This window comes from Scyliorhinus torazame, chromosome 17 (assembly GCF_047496885.1).
Source record: "Scyliorhinus torazame isolate Kashiwa2021f chromosome 17, sScyTor2.1, whole genome shotgun sequence".
Taxonomy (NCBI): Eukaryota; Metazoa; Chordata; class Chondrichthyes; order Carcharhiniformes; family Scyliorhinidae; genus Scyliorhinus; species Scyliorhinus torazame.
In genome coordinates, this window is record NC_092723.1 from 9,953,638 (window position 1) to 9,976,181 (window position 22,544).

General features: G+C 48.7%; 1 protein-coding gene across 3 annotated transcripts in view; it reads left to right on the forward strand.

Moving 5' to 3' along the window:
- The window catches only part of LOC140393702 (solute carrier family 26 member 9-like), a 129,668-nt gene that overhangs the window by 85,822 nt on the left and 21,302 nt on the right, over positions 1-22,544 (forward strand). For all 3 annotated transcript variants that reach the window (XM_072479998.1, XM_072479999.1, XM_072479997.1), the window contains 5 exons: positions 5,202-5,271; positions 11,833-11,925; positions 15,577-15,687; positions 18,345-18,617; positions 22,148-22,202. In XM_072479998.1, coding sequence (XP_072336099.1) covers positions 5,202-5,271; positions 11,833-11,925; positions 15,577-15,687; positions 18,345-18,617; positions 22,148-22,202 — 602 coding nt within the window. The remainder of the gene's footprint in view (positions 1-5,201; positions 5,272-11,832; positions 11,926-15,576; positions 15,688-18,344; positions 18,618-22,147; positions 22,203-22,544) is intronic.

A 22,544-nucleotide genomic window follows, 5' to 3' on the forward strand; every position in this document is an offset into this window, starting at 1 on the left:
ACCGGAGAATCCCGCTGCCGGTGAGAGCGCGCTGCCCAGGGACACGCGGCTGGCCGACCGGAGAATCCCGCTGCCGGTGAGAGTGCGCTGCCCAGGGACACGCGGCTGGCCGACAGGAGAATCCCGCTCTGTTTGTTTGGTAGTCAAGTGATCCCTGCCATGTTTGTCATTTTCCTTTTAAAAAAATGGCTGCTGGAAACATCTCGTTTTATATCTTGGTAATTAGCCATAGTCTATGAGTGATCATAGGCATGTCTCTCACGGGAAAGTGAGAGAGAGGGAGAGGGGTGTGCGATGAATGACACATGTACCTTTAATGCGTAGGCCCCTTTAAGACCGGGTTTCAAACCCTGGGGGACTCCGCCTCAGGCTCCGCCCCCAGGGAACTGTATATAAGGTTACGTTCAGTGGGCAGTGTGCAGTGAGCTCACTTCTCGGCAGCTGTCTGGTTCTCTGGTAATTAAAGCCTTTGATTTATCAATCTTCTCCTGAGTCGTAATTGAGGGTATCTCAAGGTGTATATATAGTTTGAGGGGAACTCTCTACATCAAGCATGGGGCAAGGCAAGGCCTCCCTGAGTTACCATAGCCAGTCCTGGGATCAAACCCACTTCATTGGCATCGTTCAGCCTCAGAATGTAGCCAACCCCTCACTGGTTCATCCCTTATCCAGATCCCTAAAATGGGTGGTAAAACCACTGTAGAAAGGGTTGGATAGTTAGCTGCAGGAATGACCTGGTTGTCTGGTCACATATTCTGTTTCAATGGAATGAGAAACTGCCCATCTTTAGCTTTGTCTTATTTCAGGCTCCAGTGTGCCATCCAGAGAATAAGGAATAATAGGGAGAGGATAAGCAAATTTCCCTGAGGCGGTGTATCCAGAAGAACAACAATTATATTTGTATAGCGTCGTTAATGTCAAAACATCTTCAGGTGTTTCATTAGAGAAACAAACATGGCGCTGACTGCTGTCTGACAGTGCCAGGGACCCGGGTTCAGTTCCGGCCTTGGGTGACTGGGTGGAATTTGCACGTTCTCCGAGTGTCTGCGTGGGTTTCCTCCGGGTGCTCCGGTTTCCTCCCACATTCCAAAGGTGTGCAGGTTAGGGGGATGGGCCATGATAAATTGCCCTTAGTAGCCAAAAAGGTTAGGAGGGGTCACGGGGACAGGTATAACTGTGGGCCTAGGTATGGTGCTCTTTCAGAGGCTCGGTGCAGACTCAATGGGCCGAATGACACAGTAGGAATTATGTGGTTCTATGGTTCTACAAGCAGAATTTAAGTCAAATGATCAAACATTTGGACAAAGAAGTTTTACCTTCTGTTGAACCAGCGGGCGGCACGGTCGCACAGTGGTTAGCACTGTTACTTCACAGCGGCAGGGTCCCGGGTTCGATTCCCGTCTTGGCTCACTGTCTGTGTGGAGTCTGCACGTTCTCCCCATGTCTGCATGGGTTTCCTCCGGTTTCCTCCCACAAGTCCCATAAGACGTGCCTGTTAGGCAAATTGGACATTCTGAATTCTCCCTCTGTGTACCCGAACAGGCGCCGGAATGTGGCGACTGGGGGATTTTCACAGTAACTTCATTGCAGTGTTAATGTAAGCCTACTTGTGACAATAATAAAAATTATTATTATGTGAAAATTTGGAATGCTCCCCCTCAAAAAAACTGATGAGGTTCAGAGTTAATTGACAATTTCAAAAAAGATTGACAGCTTTTTGCATGTAAGTCTATTAAGGGGTGTTTAGCCAAATTGGGTAATTGAATTAAGGTACATGTCAGCTACAATCTTATTTAATGTGGAACAGGCTTGTAGGGCTGAATAGCCATCCTGTCCCTATGTGTTTAATCACCGATTCTCCTCATCTTATTCTTCTACATTCAACAAAATGTCCCAGTTGGATAGAATCATAGAATTTACAGTGCAGAAGGGGGCCATTCGGCACATCGATGCTGCACCAGCCCTTACAAAGAGCACCCTACTGAATTGGATTGGATTGGGTTGGATTTGTTTATTGTCACGTGTACCGAGGTACAGTGAAAAGTATTTTTCTATGAGCAGCTCAACAGATCATTAAGTACATGAGAAGAAAAGGGAATAAAAGAAAATACATAATAGGGCAACACAGCATATACAACGTAACTACATAAGCACTGGCATCGGATGAAGCATACAGGGTGTAGTGTTAATGAAGTCAGTCCATAAGAGGGTCATTTAGGAGTCTGGTAACAGCGAGGAAGAAGCTGTTTTTGAGTCTGTTCGTGCGTGTTCTCAGACTTCTGTATCGCCTGCACGATGGAAGAAGTTGGAAGAGTGAGTAAGCCGGGTGGGAGGGATCTTTGATTATACTGCCCGCTTTCCCCAGGCAGCGGGAGGTGTAGATGGAGTCAATGGATGGGAGGCAGGTTTGTGTGATGGACTGGGCGGTGTTCACGACTCTCTGAAGTTTCTTGCGGTCCTGGGCCGAGCAGTTGCCATACCAGGCTGTGATGCAGCCCGATAAGATGCTTTCTATGGTGCATCTGTAAAAGTTGGTAAGAGTCAATGTGGACATGCCGAATTTCCTTAGTTTCCTGAGGAAGTATAGGCGCTGTTGTGCTTTCTTGGTGGTAGCGTCGACGTGGGTGGACCAGGACAGATTTTTGGAGATGTGCACCCCTAGGAATTTGAAACTGCTAACCATCTCCACCTCGGCCCCGTTGATGCTGACAGGGGTGTGTACAGTACTTTGCTTCCTGAAGCCCACGTATCTGCCCTATCTTCGCAACGCAGTAACCCCCACTTAACATTTTTTGGGGGGGCACTAAGGGCAATTTAGCATGGTCAATCCACCTAACCTGCACATCTTTGGACTGTGGGAGGAAACCGGAGCACCCAGAGGAAACCCACGCAGACACGGGGAGAACGTACAAACTCCGCACAGACAGTGACCCAAGCCGAGAATAGAACCTGGGACCCTGGAGCTGTGAAGCAGCTGTGCTAACCACTGTGCTACCGTGCCGCCCTGATAAACTGTGCCTGATGCAATTGCTGCTGAAGGACATCATATTAGTGCTTGGGTCTCATTTGCAAGAGCAAACGTCAAATAGAGTTTACAGTGACAGTTGAATCATTTCCATCTTTGATGTGGTTCCTCCTGAATTTTCCTTCATTTCTTTCAAACCCGATCTGGGGCTTGATTTATTTTTTGTCCCACACAAAAAATATGCCTTTTCAGAATAGTTTTGCCAGCTGTTTTTAGTATTTTTGTTTTTGCATAAAATTAATCCCCCAGATATCAAAGGAAAATGAAAAAGTATGAAACAGGCGCATTTAGTTTGGAAAAAATATCAAAGGGTAACGCTGGGATAATCAAATACCTCAAATACCAAGTAGTTCAAACTTGGCTGAGATCCTTGTTTGTTTATTTAATATTTTTGGTAATGGGAGGATCAAGACACAAAGTCGATGGTTTCGTCAATGGTTCCATCCTTAAGATAAAATGCAAAGTAACGACTTAACAGGCAACAGGCTGTAAAAATATCAGCTCGATCCGAGAACTCATATATTTTATTTTACTTGGCCCCAGAGATTAACCTCAGCGAACATGTTGCTCTTCATAACAACTTATAAATGGCTGGGCTGCTCCATAACATCCTGAGATTCATTGTGAGCCAATAAGAAAGAACTTTCCAGTAAACAATCGATAATTGTCAAAAGACACCAGAGTTGAAATGAGGGGAATTCATTTCTTGAACCCAAGAGAGGTGTTGCAATCTGGAATTCACTTGCTGAGTGTGGTGGATTTAATAGTAATTTTCCAAAGGGTATTGGACACATACTCGAAAAGGAAAACATTGCTGGGCTCTGAGGGAGCGCGGGGCGGTCAGATTAATTGGATATGTGCACAGCCTGGTTCTGAACCGCGGGTCTATCACTTACTATGGCCTGTGCGTGGAATTCCAATGTCCTTGTGTCTTCCGAATGCGAGAGGAAAACTTTAGGTTCAACTTTAATGGAGGAACAAAGTTACAGAATGCCCAGGACCTGGGCTGTCATGTCAGACCCCAAACTAGCCTCCCTCACCTTTCCACAGATAGAACTAGTCACTGGGAGCAGCCCCCCCCCATCCCCCCCCCCCCCCCCCCCGGGAGAAGCCCCCCCCCCTTATGGGACGGTAGCATAGTGGTTAGCACTGTTGCTTCAGAGCTCCAGGGTCCTGGGTTTGATTCCCGGCTTGGGTCACCGTCTGTGCGGAGTCTGCACGTTCTCCCCGTGTCTGCGTGGGTTTCCCCCTGACGCTCCGGTTTCCTCCCACAGGTCCCGAAAGACGTGCTTGTTAGGTGAATTGGACATTCTGAATTCTCCCTCAGTGTTCCTGAACAGGCGCCAGAATGTGTGACTAGGGGATTTTCACAGTAACTTCATTGCAGTGTTAATGTAAGCCTACTTGTGATAATAAAGATTATAATCCAGAGAATGTGAGTTTCATAGAATCATAGAATCCCTACAGTGCAGAAGGAGGCCATTCGGCCCATCAAGTCTGTACCGGCCCTCTGAAAGAGCACCCTACCTAGGCCCGCTTTCCCGTCCTATACCCGTAACCGTGGACACTAGGCCACAATTGTTTAACTAGCCAATCCACCGAACCTGCCCATCTTTGGACTGTGGGAGGAAACCGGAGCACCCGGAGGAAACCCACGCAGACACGGGGAGAACGTGCAGACTCCGCACAGTCAGTCGAGGTTGGAATTGAACCCGGGTCCCTGGCGCTGTGGGACAGCAACACTAACCAGTGTGCCACCGTGCCTCCCTACCATGTCACTTTGGGAATTTTAATTTGACTTTTAAAGAAGTTCTGGAAATAAAACAGTGGTGTCCGTCAGCATGGCCAAGAGGCTATCAAATTTTAGGAACCCAACTGGTTTACTGAAGTCCTTTAGTAACTGAAACCTGTCACCCTTATCCATCCTGTCTATATGTGACTCCAGACTCAAACTGACCTGGTTGACTCTTAACTCTGATATGGCCCAGTAAACCATTGAGTTACATCAAATTCCACATAGACGGCAGTCGCTCAAGGAGAAGACACACCACCATTAGCTTTGCTATGATGTCCACATCCTGAGAATGAATTTAAAATTAAATTGACTGAAATTCAGCAGAGAGACGCTCACAATAAGACTTTCATAATGTGTTTCTCTCCATGTCTGTCTCCCCAGTCGCAATGGCAACCTTGTGGCCCAGATAGGAGCCAGTGATATTTACAGAAATCCCAAGGTCTACGAAAAGGTAAGGATGTTCATTAATGCAATGGGCAAGCATTATTTATGCGGAATAAAAATAAATGTTGGCCTGGCAGCCTGTGGGGAGAGAGAAACAGAGGCGAAATGCTCCATTTCAGAGACTATTGTTCTCCCGCCGGAGAGAAACCGGGAGTGCAAATCAGGAAGCAATTCCCAATCCTCCGCCATGCAAATTGATGCTATCAGGTGGCCATTTTGAGCAGCCTGATAGTGAGGTCCCAATGGCAGACCAAACATCCCCCCCCGCCCCCCCTCCTACCCCCCACCGCATCACAATTCAGCCCCCCTTCCCACATGGCAAGCCAGCCCTCCCCACACCACAATTCAGGTCCCCCAACCCTGGATTTTCTGGGTCCTCTCCCTTCCCCCAGTACGAGGGTGACCAGTCACCCCCCCCCCCACCCCTCCGACAGAGACCCCGTGAATAAAGAGACCCCTCAAAGACCCCCTACATAAAGGGACCCACCCAGAGACCCCCTAAATAAAGAAATTTCCTCAGAGACCCCCTAAATAAGGAGACCCCCCTCCCCCCCAATGACCCCCAGAAAAGAGACCTCTGTCAGGTAGCCCCCTCAAAGAGATAACCCTGTCAGGAGGGGGTTGGGGGAGGCGGTGGTGTAGTGGTATCATCGCTGGACTAGTAATCCAGAGACCCAGGACAATGATCTGGGGAACTGAGTTTGAATCCCACCCCGGCAGGTGGTTGAATTTAAACTCAATAAAATATCAGGAATTAAAAAGCCTAATGGTGACCATGGAACCATTGTCAATTGTTGTAAAAACCCATCTGGTTCACTAATGTCCTTCAGGGAAGGAAATCTGCCGTCCTTACCCGGTCTGGCCTACATGTGACTTCAGACCCTCAGCAATGGGGTTGACTCTTAAACGCCCTCTGAAATGGCCGAGCGAGATACTTAGTCATATCCAACCGCTACGAAAACGCAAATAAAAAATTAAACCGGACGGACCACCCGGCATCGATCCAGGCACCGGAAACAATAACGGCAAACCCAGCCCTGCCAAACCTCCTTATTAACATCTGGGGAAAGTTGGGAGAGCTGTCTAACAGACGAGTTGAGCAACAGCCTGACATTACATACTTGACCTCATCCTCACCAATCTGCCTGCTGCAGATGGATCTGTCCACGACAGTATCGGTAGAAGTGACCACTGCATAGTCCTTGTGGAGACAAAGTCCCGTCTTCACATTGAGGATACCCTCCATCACTACCACCGTGCTAAATGGGATAGACTTCGAACAGATCGAGCAACTCCAGACTGGGCATCCATGAGGCTGTGGGCCATCAACAGCAGCAGAATTGTATAAACCACAATCTGCAACCTCATGGCCCAGCATATCCCCCACTCTACCATTACCACCCAGCCAGGGATCAACCCTGGTTCAATGAAGAGTGCAGGAGAGCGTGCCAGGAGCAACACCAGGCAGACCGAAAAATGAGGTCTCAACCTGGTGAAGCTACAACACAGGACTACTTGTGTTCCAAACAGCATAAGCAGCAAGTAATAGACAGAGCTAAGCGATTCCACAACCAACGCAGCAGATCTAAGCTCTGCAGTCCTGCCACATCCAGCCGTGAATGGTGGTGGACAATTAAACACCTCACTGGAGGAGGAGACTCCGCAAATATCGCCATCCTCAATGACGGAAGAGCCCAACACATATTTGCAAAAGACAAGGCTGAGGAATTTACAACAATCTTCAGCCAGAAGTGCCGCGTGGATGATCCACCTCGGTCTTCTCCGGACGTCCCCAGCATCACAGATGCGAGTCTTCAATACGATTCACTACACGTGATATCAAGAAACAGGTGAAGGCACTGGACTCTACAGAGCCTATGAGCCCTGACAATATTCTGGCATTAGTTCTGAAGACCTGTGTTCCAGAACTTTTTGCGCCCCTAGCCAAGCTGTTTCAGTACAGCCACAACACTGGCATCTACCCGGCAATGTGGAAAATTGTCCAGGTGTGTCCTGTACACAAGGGGCGAAATTCTCCGGAAACGGCGCGATGTCCGCCGACTGGCGCCCAAAACGGCGCAAATCAGTCGGGCATCGCGCCGCCCCAAAGGTACGGAATGCTCCGCATCTTTGGGGGCTGAGCCCCAACCTCAAGGGGCTAGGCCGGCGCCGGACGAATTTCCGCCCCGCCAGCTGACAGAAAAGGCCTTTGGTGCCCCGCCAGCTGGCGCGGAAATGACATCTCCGGGCGGCACATGCGCGGGAGCGTCAGCGGCCGCTGACGGCATTCCTGTGCATGTGCAGTGGAGGGAGTCTCTTCCACCTCCACCATGGTGGAGACCGTGGCAGAGGCGGAAGGGAAAGAGTGCCCCCATGGTACAGGTCCGCTCGCGGATCGGTGGGCCCCGATCGCGGGCCAGGCCACCGTGGGGACACCCCCCCGGGGCCAGATCGCCCCGCGCCCCCATCAGGACCCCGGAGCCCGCCCGCGCTGCCTTGTCCCGCCGGTAAGGTAGGTGGTTTAATCTACGCCGGCGGGACAGGCATTTTAGCAGCGGGACTTCGGCCCATCCGGGCCGGAGAATCGCGCGTGGGGGCCTGGCGTGAATCCCGCCCCCGCCGGTTGCCGAATTCTCCGGCACCGGATATTCGGCGGGGGCGGGATTCACGCCAGGCCCCGGCGATTCTCCAACCCGGGGGGGGTCGGAGAATCTCGCCCAAGAAACAGGACAATTCCAACCCCGACAATTTCTGCCCTATCAGTCTACTCTCCATCATCAGCAAAGTGATGGAAGGAGTCATCAACAGTGTTATCAAGCAGCACTTACTCAGCAATAATCTGCTCACAGACGCTCAGTTTGAGTTCCGCCAGGGTCACTCAGCTCTTGACCTAATTGCATCCTTGGTTCAAACATGGACAAAAGAGCTGAATGTTAGAGGTGAGGTGAGAGTGACTGCCCTTGACATCAAGGCAGCGTTTGACCGAGTGTGTCATAAAGGATCCCTCGCTAAACTGGAGTCAATGGGAATCAGGGGGAAAACTCTCCGCTGGTTGGAGTCGTACCCGGCAGAAAGAAAGACGGTTGTGGTGGTTGGAGGTCAATCATCTCAGCTCCAGGACGTCACTGTCGGAGTTCCTCAGGGTAGTGTCCTCGGCCCAACCATCTTCAGCTGGTTCATCAATGGCCTTCCTTCCATCGTAAGGGATAAAGTGGGGATGTTTGCAGATGACTGGCCAATGTTCAGCACCATTATCCTCAGATACTGAAGCAGTCCATGTCCAAATGCAGCAAGACCTGGACAATATCCAGGCTTGGGCTGGAATGTAACAAGTGGCAAGTTACATTCACGCCACACAAGTGCCAGGCAATGACCATCTCCTACAAGAGAGTATCTAACCATCGCCCCTTGACATTCAATGACATTACCATCGCTGAATCCCCAACAATCGACATCCTCCACTTGCCTGGATGAGTGCAGCTCCAACAACACTCCAAGAAGCTCGACACCATCTAGGACAAAGCAGCCCGCTTGATTGCTCACCCTTCCACAATATTCAAACCCTTCACCACCACCATCACTTGTACCATCTACAAGATGCACTGCAGTAACTCACCAAGGTTCCTTAGACAGCACCTTCCAAACCCCCGACCACTCCCATCTAGAAGGACAAGAGCAGCAGATACCTGGGAACCCCAATACCTGGAGGTCCCCCTCCAAGTCACTCACCATCCTGACTTGGAAATATATCACCGTTCCTTCGGGACAAAATTCTGGAACTCCCGCCCTAACAGCACAGTGGGTGTACCTACAACTCAGGGACTGCAGCGGTTCATAAGGCAACTCACCACCACCTTCTGAAGGGCAACTAGGGATGGGCAATAAATGATGGCCTAACCAGCGACACCCACATCCCATAAATGAATTTTTTAAAAAGGAAGCCCCCCAAGAAGAGACACCCCTGTCAGAAAGCCCCCAGAGAAGGGACCCCTGTCAGGAAGCCCCCCTGAAGGGAGACCATTATCAGGAATTGACCCGCAGAAGAGAGACACCTGTCGGGAAGCTGGAGAACAGTCCAGACAGAGGTAGTGAAAAAAAATCACTGCTTTAAAGCTCACCTGTGCAATACACCTGCTCGCTCAGGCACAGGAAACAGCACCTGTCAATTCCTGGAAAGAGAAAACCAGTGAGCTGTGTTTAAACCCCGTCAGATCTTTGATCTGCAAGCCATTCATTCATTTCTCTTTGATACTGATTTTACTAGGTGTGATTGAAGTTTCCACAAACTCCCAGCTGTCAGCATTGTTCCATTCATCTTCTTTCACAGTTGGATAACTCTGAAGTGTTCTAACTGCGATATTTATAAACATCAAGCTTTGATTGACAGCTCTTGGACCACTTCAAAAAGAATTAAGCGCTTTCCAATCATTTCCATTCACGGTTGAGTGATTCTGAAGTGGCCCGCTAGAAATTGACAGCATTTTACTTTGTAAAATCATGTTAAGTGTTTGTCTGCTGTTTTGGGCTGTAGTAATTTCTCAGCTTCTGCCATGAAGATGATTTAAAGGATGATCCTAGAAAATGCTCTTCTGGATATTCGTGGGTGAAAATGTAACAGATCTCTATGGCAATCTTTTGGCTGCTATCCCAGCTTTAAACGGTTTAAAAATAAACTGGATGATGCCAGATTTAAAACAGCCACATGCACCAATATCATTCGAGTATGTTATGTTTGCCTAGTAAGATCACCAAGCGTGATTAGTACAGTAATAAGAGAAAACCGTGAATCCTAAAAATCTGAAAAAGCATGAGAGAGTGCCGGAGATGGACAACAGGTCCATCAGAATCTGTAAAGTGAAAGGACAGGTTGTTATTTCCAATGGCCTCCAACCAAACTACTTACTTTCCTCTCGAACTGATAAGTTCCACTGCTGCACTTTTCAATTATGTCAATAGCGTGTGAATCCTTAAGTACAAATGTAAACCATTCATGTTTGTCTATTGTTTTCAAATTTGAGATCTTATGCTGCTCAGACACAAAAGATAATTTTTCATTTGCAAGTATTTTTGTTTGAGATTGAGAACACAATCTTGCTCCTATGATTTATGAAGTGATCAGAATCCCATGATGGGCCACTGCCTTGTTACAGTCTCTGATCAACTGGTTATATGCTGAATGTAGTAACGGCCATCAGTAATATTCTTGTTATAACAGTCATTTGATAGTTTAATAATAATCTTTATTGTCACAAGTAGGCTTACATTAACAGTGCAATGAAGTTACTGTGAAAAGCCCCTAGTCGCCACATTCCGGCGCCTGTTCGGGTACACAGAGGGAGAATTCAGAATGTCCAATTCACCAAACAGCACGTCTTTCGGGACTTGTGGGAGGAAACCGGAGCACCCGGAGGAAACCCACACAGACACGGGGAGAACGTGCAGACTCCGCACAGACAGTGACCCAAGGCGGGAATCGAACACAGGACCCTGGCGCTGTGAAGCGACAGTGCTAACCACTGTGCTACCGCGCCGCCCTCATGGTGATGCTGTGGCAGGGAGATTCAATTCTCCCTCACTGACAGGTTCGAAGGCAGGGGGACTCTCAGGGCAGCCTGTTCACCAGCGACCCAACCACTTCTGCCCCCTCTGCAATTTTACCAGTGGCGGGGTTGGTGCCAGGCTGCTTGCCCACCACAGTGTTAATTAAGTGCCTTTGTGGACAATTAATGCCCACCTAAGGGCCTTATCAGGGCGCCGGTGGCATATAATCAGCAGCAGCAGAGGCATGCTCCAACTGGCCAGCCTGGCACATTTCCCTCTGCAGGCTGGTGGTAGGCAAGAGAGGGCGCTCTCCTTAACTGGCATCTCTGCCATTGTATAATACCGCCCACACCCCCACTACTCCCCTCCTAGCCACACCCACTCCCCACCCCCACCAGTTTTCCCTCCCCTTATGGTCCAATCCAAAACCCCATCCCCCACCTTCCCCCCAAAACACTTACAAAGTTCCGATCCATCGAAGCTCACTTCCTCATCGGCCGGGTGCAGTAGCCACTCCCTCCCGACTGCCCATCCCAACCGTGTTTTGACATGGACAAGTACTATTCAGGTCACTGGACTTGATAGCGAACTTATATTACCCGTAATTATTTATTTATGTATTGTGGGTGGACTGTCGATTTCAGTGCCTGCACACCCAGGCTATTGCGGGGGGTGGTGGGGGGGAGGCGAGCTCGGGGAAGGGGGAGGGAAGGTGGTGGCCTAATCTACTTTACATGCCATCCCCACCCCACCCACTGCCAAAACTATGCCCGATGGGAGCACATAAAGTCCAGGCCAATAATGGAAGGATTGCTCTTGGAGTATTCCATAGCTGTTTTATTATTAGTTTATTTGTCAAACAATGTTATTTATTATCCCAAGTATATTACATTGATAAGCTATTTACAATGTATCATTAATCAATTGTTAATACATTTATGAATGAATCACCGACCTAGTCGTTGTACAATTTTTAAAATCCCTAATTAGTAACTTAATTAGTGTGATTGTTGCTTTCCTCTTCCAGGCAAAAGAAATCAGTGGAATAAAAATCGTAACCTACTGCTCGCCTCTGTATTTTGCAAATGTGGAGTTTTTCAGGAAAAAAGTGATTAAAAAGGTAAAATGTCGAGATTCATTTTAATCCTGAAATGTAAAAGATATCTAATTTACAGCAATTCAAATACATGGAAACACTGGACTTATAAATAATCATAAATATTACATAAACTAGTATGTGATCCTCAACTCAAGCCTTTTCATGGAGTCTCTTCCACCTGTTTGACCTCGTGAGGATTGTAAATTCCTCCGGCACTTCCAATTGTGAATCAAGCAAAACTGGAAAATCCCTCACTGGTCCTAAATGCTCCCTTTCCTCGGTGTGATATTTTCCCCTCCTCTAAAACTAATACATTCGGAAATTCCGAGATCCGTTAGGTGCTGCCTTGATGTATCGGTTGGGAATTCCGGGCCCCTCCACACTGTGCTTTCTGGAGGTGGAGGGGGCCCCAGCTGGATCTTCCGGACCCGCCGATGTCGATGGCACAACTTGCCTGCCCCGCCGCTGGGGAGCTGGGGTGGGGGAAGTTGCCCTCGGCACGACCGGAAGATCCCAACTGTGGGAAGGGCTGGGAAATCCCACCCCGCCGCCTGTACATTACGATTGGCCATCCTACAGAATTTATTTAAGCCCACCGGATTTTGAATTTGTCCTTTCGGATTTCTTCAAATGACTTGCGGGCGTTGTGGGGCTTCTGGAAGAATATTTGAGGTTACATTTTTTGTTTGCCTGCTTTATTTGCTCATGTTGACGTGTGTTCATCCCGTGCAGAACCCACAGTTCCACACATGAGTTAACAAGAAGTGCCCAAGTATTTGTGGGTTTCACCCAATAAACGGACAAATATGTAAAATCCGATTCCCAAAACCACTTGGAAAAGTCCTTGAATACTAAATACGAAAAATGCAATTTGACGTCTTCATTCACTGTAAGCCATTGGCCTGATGTTATCCTATGCACGACATGAACATTAGAAACAGCCATTTCCTCAATTAAGGAATGCTAAAAACATTAAGGTGATCAGAAAACGGATTCCCCTCCTTCAGCATCACAGGCAGAAAACATAGAGGAGGTTAGCTCGTGGTGAAATTGATTGGGTAAAACAAACGATCGCTGAGAGGGAAACACAGAAGTAGCAAAGAAAAAGAATGCCTTACGCTTGTGCAGTGCCACTCACAGCTTTAGGATGTCCCCAAAACACTTTTCACCCAAGGAGTGCAGTCACTTTCGCAATGCAGGAAACGTGGCGGCCAATTTGCAAACAGTAAGACCTCATAATCTGCTTTAGTGACCTGAGTTGAGGGGTAAATATTGGCCAAGGCATCAGGAAGAATTCCCCTGATCTTCTAACAAATAGTGCCTTTGGATGATTCTCATCCACTCTAGAGAGCAGGGGGCACCTCAGTTTGACCTCCCACCCAAAAGGCAGCACCTCGGTCGGTGCATCGCTCCCTCAGTATCGTATTGGAGTATCCGCTGAAATTCCATAGACTACAGCCTCTGCAGTAGGACTTGAACCCACAATCTTCGGGCAAGGCTGCACATCCACTCAGCCACAGATGATTAGATTTGACGTGGAGGGGCAGCGCGGTGGCGCAGTGGGTTAGCCCTGCTGCCTCACGGCGCCAGGGCCCCAGGTTCGATCCCAGCTCTGGGTCACTGTCCGTGTGGAGTTTGCACATTCTCCCTGTGTCTGCGTGGGTTTCGCCCCCACAACCCAAACATGTGCAGGGTAGGTAGATTGGCCACACTAAATTGCCCCTTAATTGAAAAAAATGAATTGGGTACTCTAAATTTATTTTTTAAAAGATTTAACTTGGATTTAATTTATTGTCATGTGTACCGAGGTACAGCGAAAAGTATTGTTCTGTGAACAGTCCAGACAGATCATTCCGTACATTAAAAAAAACCATAGGACATACATAAATACACAATGTAAATACATAGACACGGGCATTGGGTGAAGCATACAGAGTGTAGTACTACTCAGTAGAGAAGATGTGCAAAGAGATCAGTTCAGTCCATAAGAGGGTCATCCAGGAGTCTGGTAACAGCGAGGAAGAAACTGTTTTGAATCTGTTAGTGCGTGCTCTCAGACTTTTGTATCTACTGCCCGACGGAAGAAGTTGGAAGAGTGAGTAACCCGGGTGGGAGGGGCCTTTGGTTATGCTGCCTTCTTTCCCAAGGCAGCGGGAGGTGTAGACAGAGTCAATGGATGGGAGATGACATGATGAACTGATATGTTCAATGATCATAGATTCAACATACCAGAAGAAAACCATTCAGCCCATTGCACGTTAACCCTAGCTTTTCAAACTGGAGTTCTCTTCTTTAATTCCTATGCCGTATCTGTCTCTACACTCTTATTTGTTGTCATTTTTTAAATGTGCACCCAATTCCCTTTTAAATGATATTACACTACAATTAGTCACTTAGTATAACTTAGTACACTTAGGATAGATGCGAGCAGGTTGTTTCCACTGGCGGGTGAAAGCAGAACTAGGGGGCATAGCCTCAAAATAAGGGGAAGTAGATTTAGGACTGAGTTTAGGAGGAACTTCTTCACCCAAAGGGTTGTGAATCTATGGAATTCCTTACCCAGTGAAGCAGTAGAGGCTCCTTCATTAAATGTTTTTAAGATAAAGATAGATAGTTTTTTGAAGAATAAAGGGATTAAGGGTTATGGTGTTCGGGCCGGAAAGTGGAGCTGAGTCCACAAAAGATCAGCCATGATCTCATTGAATGGCGGAGCAGGCTCGAGGGGCCAGATGGCCTACTCCTGCTCCTAGTTTTTCTGTTCTTATGTTCTTATAACGCATTGTACTAACATCTCATGAAAAAGATTAACCTAACTTCCCTCTTTGTTCATGTGGTAATGTGTGGTCTGGATTGTGTAGTCTGGAGTGCATGTGTTTATGTGTGTGAGGGAGTGTGTGTAATCTAAAGTATGTGTGTGTGTCCATGTGTGTGTGTATGTGTAGTCTGGAGTGTGTATGGGGGGGGGGGTCTGTGTGTGTGTGGGGGGTATGTATAGTCTGGAATATGTGTGTGCGTGTGTGGGTCTGTGTGTGAGGGTGTGTGTAGCTTGGAGTGTGTCTGTGTGGGTGTCGTCTGGAGTTTGCGTGGGTGTGAGGCTGTGTGTCTGTGTGTGAGGATGTGTGAGTAGTCTAGAGTGTGAGTGCCTGTGTGTGTGAGGGTGTGTGTCTGTGTGTGTGAGGGTATGTGTGTCTGTGTTTGTGGGTGTGTATGTCTATGTGTCTGTGTGTGTGTGGGTGTGTGTGTCTATGTGTCTGTGTGTGTGTGGGTGTGTGTGTCTGTGTGTGTGTGTAAGTGTGTGTTGTCTGGAACCTGTATGTGTAAGAAATAGTAAACATCAACAAGATCGGTGATGCACGATCAATTACACAAAGACGAGAGTAGGATGTAATCGAGTATTTATTACACTGAGATGTGTGGCCTCCTACAGCAGCTGACGAAATGGCTGCTGTACTGAGAGCACACATATTTATACTCCGCCTACTGGGCGGAGCCAGCAGGCAGGGATCTACCCCCGTACCTGTCGTACAGGGGCCTTACCGTAAAGCATCTATATCAACATCCTATATATACAATATATACATCAGTGGTGACTACCACAATAGGTTCTATAATAAGGAAGAACACGATATCTTCTTGTTAAGCCTCAGCTGGATGATTCTTTCTCTCTTACAGTCGGGATTTGACCCAGTGAAGGTTTTATTAGCCAAGAAGAAATACCTCAAAGCTGCAAAAAAGGAAGAAGAGGAAATGGACAGAAGAAGACCAAGTAATCTCGGCACCAAGGTATGAAAAGACGTGATTGCAGCAATAGACAACTGCCAGGCAAAGTTGCACAAGCAATTACTAAAAGATCCAAGGGCGGGATTCTCCGTAATCGGCGCGGTGTCCGCCGACAAAAACGGCGCGAATCAGTCCGGCATCGCGCCGCCCCAAAGGTGCGGAATTCTCCACATCTTGAGGGGCCGAGCCCTTACCTTGAGGGGCTAGGCCCATGCCGGACTGATTTCCGCCCCGCCAGCTGGCGGGAAAGGCCTTTGGTGCCCCGCCAGCTGGCGCGGAAATGACTTTGCTGGGCGGCGCATGCGCGGGAGCGTCAGCGGCCGCTCACGGCATCCCCGCGCATGCGCAGTGGAGGGGGTCTCTTCCGCCTCCGCCATAGTGGAGACCATGGCGAAGGCGGAAGGAAAAGAGTGCCCCCACGGCACAGGCCCGCCCGCGGATCGGTGGGCCCCGAGCGCAGGTCAGGCCACCGTGGGGGCACCCCCCGGGGCCAGATCGCCCCGCCGTGTTCCGGCGTCCCAAAGGTGGTTCAATCCACGCCGGCTGGTGTGGGTTGACAGCGGCAAGACTTCGGCCCATCGCGGACCGGAGAATCGCCGGGGGATTGCCGCCGATCGGCACGGCGCGATTCCCGCCCCCGCCGAATCACCGGTGGCGGAGAATTCGCGACACGGCGGGGGCGGGATTCACGCCGGCCCCCGGCGATTCTCCGACCCGGTGGGGGGTCGGAGAATCGCATCCTAGATCTCTGTAGTGTGACCAACACTTTCCAAATGACAAAGAAAAAGAATTGTAAATGGGGGATAAACACACCAGGTCCATTTGCAACCAGACAGAGGAAGCTGTGATTTGAAATTTTAACACCTTCAGGAGCGAGGTTTTTTCTCAGAAGCAGGAGGTGTAAGGAGGAATGCCTGGTGTTCTGCCTGCATGGAGATGATGCCACGTTGATGTATGTAGCTAGATCCGTAGTGAGAATGCAGTTCATGAAAGCTTAGGACACTTCCTGCCCTAACCTTCAATCCCCCCCCTCTGCCCCCAATACCACCCTTGCCCCCCCCCAAACCACTTGCCCCATTACCAGGGGCTTGTTCCTTTGGTGATTGATGGATGCCTCCTACTGCCCAACATTTCGTTCCCAGCTGCTGTGACCCAGGCTGGCGGCTGACTGAGTAACACAGCATGCTGCCTGTGGTAGGGCGCCACGGTAGCACAGTGGTTAGCACTGTTGCTTCACAGCGCCAGGGACCCGGGTTCGATTCCCGGCGTGGGTCACTGTCTGTGCGGAGTCTGCACATTCTCCCTGTGTCTGTGTGGGTTTCCTTCGGGCTCTCCGGTTTCCTCCCACAAGTCCCGAAATATAATTTCGGTAATTACCGATGTTCGGTAATTTGGACATTCTAAATTCTCCCTCTGTGTACCCGAACAGGCGCCGGAATGTGGCGGCCAGGGGATTTTCACAGTAACTTCATTGCAGTGTTAATGTAAGCCTATTTGTGACAATAACAATTATTATATACCTTTGGGCTGTATCATAGTTGGATGATGTGTGACCTCCAACCAGCAGGTGGTGGTACAGACACACCATGCAGTCTCTAGACCAAGGTCATGTGACCTGTGACTCCGATATATGGGGAGACACATCTGGCCACCTTCAGAAGACGATCGAGAGGGTAATAAGACGTACCTGTGAATGGTCAGTGCTAGGTGCAAGTTCCAGAGGAGTAGTTAGCAGACTTCATGATAACGTGCTGTCTTGCCACACGAGACTCAATAAGAGACAAGTCGCAGTGTTTGGTGGGTTCCTTCGTAAAGTACAAAGGACCAAACACAGCATGCTGCCAAGCTCAAGACAGTTTGCTTACTGGCACAGCCCCTGTCACAGAAACACTGCCCTCATCAACAGCCCCCTCCAATACTCCCCCAACCCCTCTAATCAGAGTTAAAATCAGGACTAACATTGCAAGCAGAGGAACAGACCGCGATCACACCGCTTTCTCTTGTCCCAACCTGACTTGCTGGGTCACCTGCAATTCTTGCTTTGGATTCAGGAAGGAAATTGCCAAAGCAAGGAAATTAACATTTCTGCCTCATAGAATCCATTCGGCCCATCAAACCTGCACCCACCCTCTGAAAGAACACCCTACCCAAGCCCACTTCCCCGCCCTATCCCAATAACCCCTTAACCTAATCTACACATCTTTGGACACTAAGCAAGGCCAACCCACTTAACCTGCAAAATTCTGGACTGTGGGAGGAAACCGGAGCACCCGGAGGAAACCCACGCAGACACGGGGAGAACGTGCAAACTTCATACAGACAGTCACCCATCACCAGAATTGAACCCGGGACCCTGGCATGGTGAGGCAGCAGTGCTAACCGCTGTGCCATGTGCCGCCTACTGCAACCAATTCTGGGCACTACTCTTTAAGCAGGATGACAAGGTGCAAAAGAGATTTACTAGAATGGTACTAGCGATGAGGGTCATTACAAATCATTCTACCGAGACCTCCTGCATTGAATTCGTCCTCCCTCGCTTCCTGTTCTTTGTTCCAATTCCGTGAAAGCATTTGTTCATCGTTGCTGACTGGTTTGCTATGTGTTGCCAGCTTGTTCCTTCCCCTTTCATTAAACTCTCCATTCTCTTTTGTCTTTTGCAGCAAGTGTCTTTACAGGAGCTGGTGAAAGAAGTGGAAGCTGAATCAACCATGGACTGCAATAATAACTCAGTGGATGAAGCTCCCAGGATATCCTACATCACGGTCAACATCCCTAATGGGTTACACGAGGGAACGCAGAAACCCGCAACAGATCTGGAGAATGCCGACGACCCCATTAAACTTGCACACCCCATACTTGACGTTCACACCCTCATCTTGGACATGAGTGGAGTCTGTTTTGTGGACCTCATGGGAATTAAAGTCCTCGGAAAGGTAAGCATTGACATTTGTCAGCTGAAACATCAACGTTGGTCTATCGCACCATTGTGCTCCCATGCCTGCAGGAATCTCTGGGTTTCACAAGGGAATTACCTGGGGCAGTATTCACGGTTTTTGAGTGTAAGTGTTGACGCCAGCGGGGGAACGGTGGCATTTTACGACGGAAGAATCAGCAGGGAACCCTCACCCATCCTGCGACCGGTGAGGGGGCTGCAGCCGCGCCGAATAAAACTCCCGGCTCCCACGACAAAAACAGCTGGAGAATTTCATGGTCCGTGGCTGCGCAGGCGCACCATGACGACCTGCTGCAGCGGTCGCGCCGTAAAACATGACGCCGGCCGTGCGCAGACCCGATGCCAAATACTGCCCCCTTTGACCACCTCCTGGACATTCCCTACCAGTCCCCCCAGCGCTTATGGAAGCACCCCCCCCCCAGCCAGCAGCATGGCTCCCAGCCAACTTTGCCGGCGCTGGACATAGTCCGCAGCCGCCACGCCGGGTTCCCGCCCGCTGAGACCACAAGTGAACTGCGCCATCAGGAACTTGGCCCATCAGCGGCGGTGAATCGCGGAGGTCCCGGAGAATAGATGGCAGGCTCGCGAATGATATGCCAATGGTGCTTAAACGCCACGCGGCGAACAACGCGTTTATGCCATTTTTGGGGCGCCGGAGGATCCCGATTTGGCATCAAACCAGCGCCCACCGCGATTTTAGAGTCGGAGACTATTCACCGCCCAATCGCGTTTCACGATTTCAGCATCAGCCAATGGTGAATCCGGCCTCTGGTATTTGGAGAAAGTAAGGAGAATGAGGAAAACTGAGCACCCATCGGGGTAAGGTGAAAGGGTTAGAGGGATGTCATGCGAGAGTACCTTTAAGAAATGGGTGTTTATAAATGGGTGGGTATATAAATATCTGTAGTGAGAATACTTTTAAGTAATGGGTGTTTACTACTGCAGTGATGTCAGAGAGTGGGTGGAGCTGGGCTGTCTGTCAGCTTTTTACTATCAATTTAGGCTGTTTGCTGCAGGGTGTGTTTTAGTTTTGTTTTCAGTGTTGGAGCTGAAGCCAGACAGAGCAGCTGTACTGTTGATCTCTCTGCCATGAAAAGACTATCTCTCGATCATTTGGTGAATTCAGAATTATAAATGTTCTCAGTAGTGAATGTAAACCGAATGTGCTTCTGTTAAAAGGTGTTTCTTTCGTCTTCTGGATGTTGTTTGGGAAGTTATAAGGATTATTTAGTGTTGTATTCTTTGGAGGTTGTATTTGAATTGATGGTTGCTAAGATTTTCACCGTATGTTTTAAAAAGGTTAACTTGAGTTCATAGAATAAACATTGTTTTGCTTAAAAAAATACTTTTCCATTTCTGCTGTCCCACACCTGTAGAGTGGGCCGTGTGTTCCCCATACCACAATCAAGTAAAAGTTGTGGGTCAGGTGACCTCCATGATACACTTTGAGGTTCTCTAAACCCTGGCCCATAACAGGGAAAAGTAAATTAACAAATTCGAAGAGAAAAAAGTCCAAGCCTGCGTTAAAAAAACTCTTAGAAAAAAGCTGAAGCAAAAGTTAAAGAACTAATTCTCTGACTGTTTAGGCCAGTGGTGGTCAACCTGTAGATCAGCGGCCACATGCGGCACATCTGAGTTCTGAGCGCGGTCCACAAGACATTTTGTTGACCATTACCCACACGCAGGGTCGCCACCTTTCATCCGCGTAGTTTTTTTCCTGCCAGTATGACTGAAGTGATTCGCACACAAAGCGAGGGTGAGCGAAGTGAGGAGCGTGCTGTTTGCTCACAACATTGACTGTGGGAGCCGTGCACTCCCTCTGCGTCCACTCGAAGCGTGAATGTTTCATTTGTCTTTACCATTTGAGGTTCACAGCTCTATTAATATATGAATGATTAAGCATTTTCTACAACTCGTTACAAAATATTTGAATGTATTTCATCTTATTCATGGGGTCACGGTTAGTGAATAAGATCGATTTCAGTCTTGCTGCCCACTGCGATGGAGGAGGAGCACTCAAGAGGCCCACTCACCAGCCCAAGGTTGTCCTTCACTGGTTCAGAGAATCATGGCTCTTATATCGTAGATCAGACCTGACCCTGTTTCTGCTCTGGTCATATTTTGCACTACATACAGCAGTGGAATGATACTTGGGCACCGGAATTCGTAGGTGCCTGCTCCACTGACAGAACAAGAATATAAACCCTGCCTGCCTTTGTCCAAAGTCATCAACTCCAACACTGCTTGCAAGGATGGTGTCATTGGCATGGCTAGAACAGGTAGATCGTGCCTTGCATGTGGCATTGTCCTGACCAATATTCACTCAGAAGGAAACCTATTTCCCGAACAGACTGTTCATTAATGCATCACATTCATTGCGTTTTCATAGAATCCCGACAGTACAGAATCATAGAATTTTGTATCATAGAATTTACAGTGCAAAAGGAGGCCATTCGGCCCATCGTGTCTGCACCAGCTCCTGGAAGGAGCACCCTACCCAAGGTCAACACCTCCACCCTATCCCCATAACCCAGTAACCCCACCCAACACTAAGGGCAATTTTGGACATTAAGGGCAATTTATCATGGCCAATCCACCTAACCTGCACATCTTTGGACTGTGGGAGGAAACCGGAGCACCCGGAGGAAACCCACGCACACACGGGGAGGATGTGTAGACTCCACGTAGACAGTGACCCAAGCCAGAATCGAACCTGGGACCCTGGAGCTGTGAAGCAATTATGCTATCCACAATGCTACCGTGCTGTCTACACGGCCATCTGGCATATCGAGTCTGCACTGACCTTCTGAAAGAGCACCCCACCTAGGCCCAATCCCCCAACCTATCCTTATAACCCCACCAAGGGGCGACTTGGCATGGCCAATCCACCTAACCTGCACATCTTTGGACAGTGGGAGGAAACCGGAGCATCCAGAGGAAACCCAAGCAGACGCGGGAAGAATGTGCAAGCTCCACACAGATAGTCGCCGAAGGTGGGGATCGAACCTGGGTCCCTGGCGCTGTGAGGCAACAGTGCTAACCACTGTGCCCCCCTGCCGCCCGTAGTTTGGTAACCCCCTAGCCAATTAAAAACATCCTGTACGGCCTTTCAATTTATTCACTGAATTTTTTTAAACAACAAATTTGAAAAATATAGAAATATGAATGTAAAAGGAAAGTATATGATCATTTATATTTTGCTTTATCACATCAAAAATCATTTCACGCACAATTTTTCTGTCGAGTGATTGCCATTATTTAGGCGAGTAGAGAAGCTATTTTGTGCACAGCAAGACTCCACAAAGAGCAATGTGGTAAATGACCAGTCGATGATTTTGACTGGAATTGGCAGAGGGGAGAATAAGGCAAAATATAAAATGATGATTTTAAAAATGCAAATGAAGCTAGGCGGAAAAGAAAAATCACTCCATCTTGTGTTTCCTATGTTGGATTGTTGACATTTCTGCAGAATATCTTCTTCTTATTTTTTATAACTTGTTGTTCATGCAGATGTGTTCGAATTACAAGAAAATTGGTGTCACAATTTATCTGGCTGGTATCCGAGGTGAGGCCATCTACATCTAAAATGTCATCACTTAATTTGTAAATGACAACGTGGTATCGATTAGCATCTTATCAGATTTAGTTTGTGATCATCAAGTTGAGGATGTCTGTGCTCGGGGATATTCACAGAATCACAGAAAATACAGTGCAAAACAGGCCCTTCATCCTATCGAGACTGCACCAACATATGAAAAACATCTGGGGCGAGATTCTCCGACCCCCCGCCGGGTCGGAGAATCGGCGGGGGCTGGCGTGAATCCCGCCCCCGCCGGTTGCCGAATTCTCCGGCACCGGATTTTCGGCGGGGGCGGAAATCGCGCCGCGCCGGTTGGCGGCCCCCCCC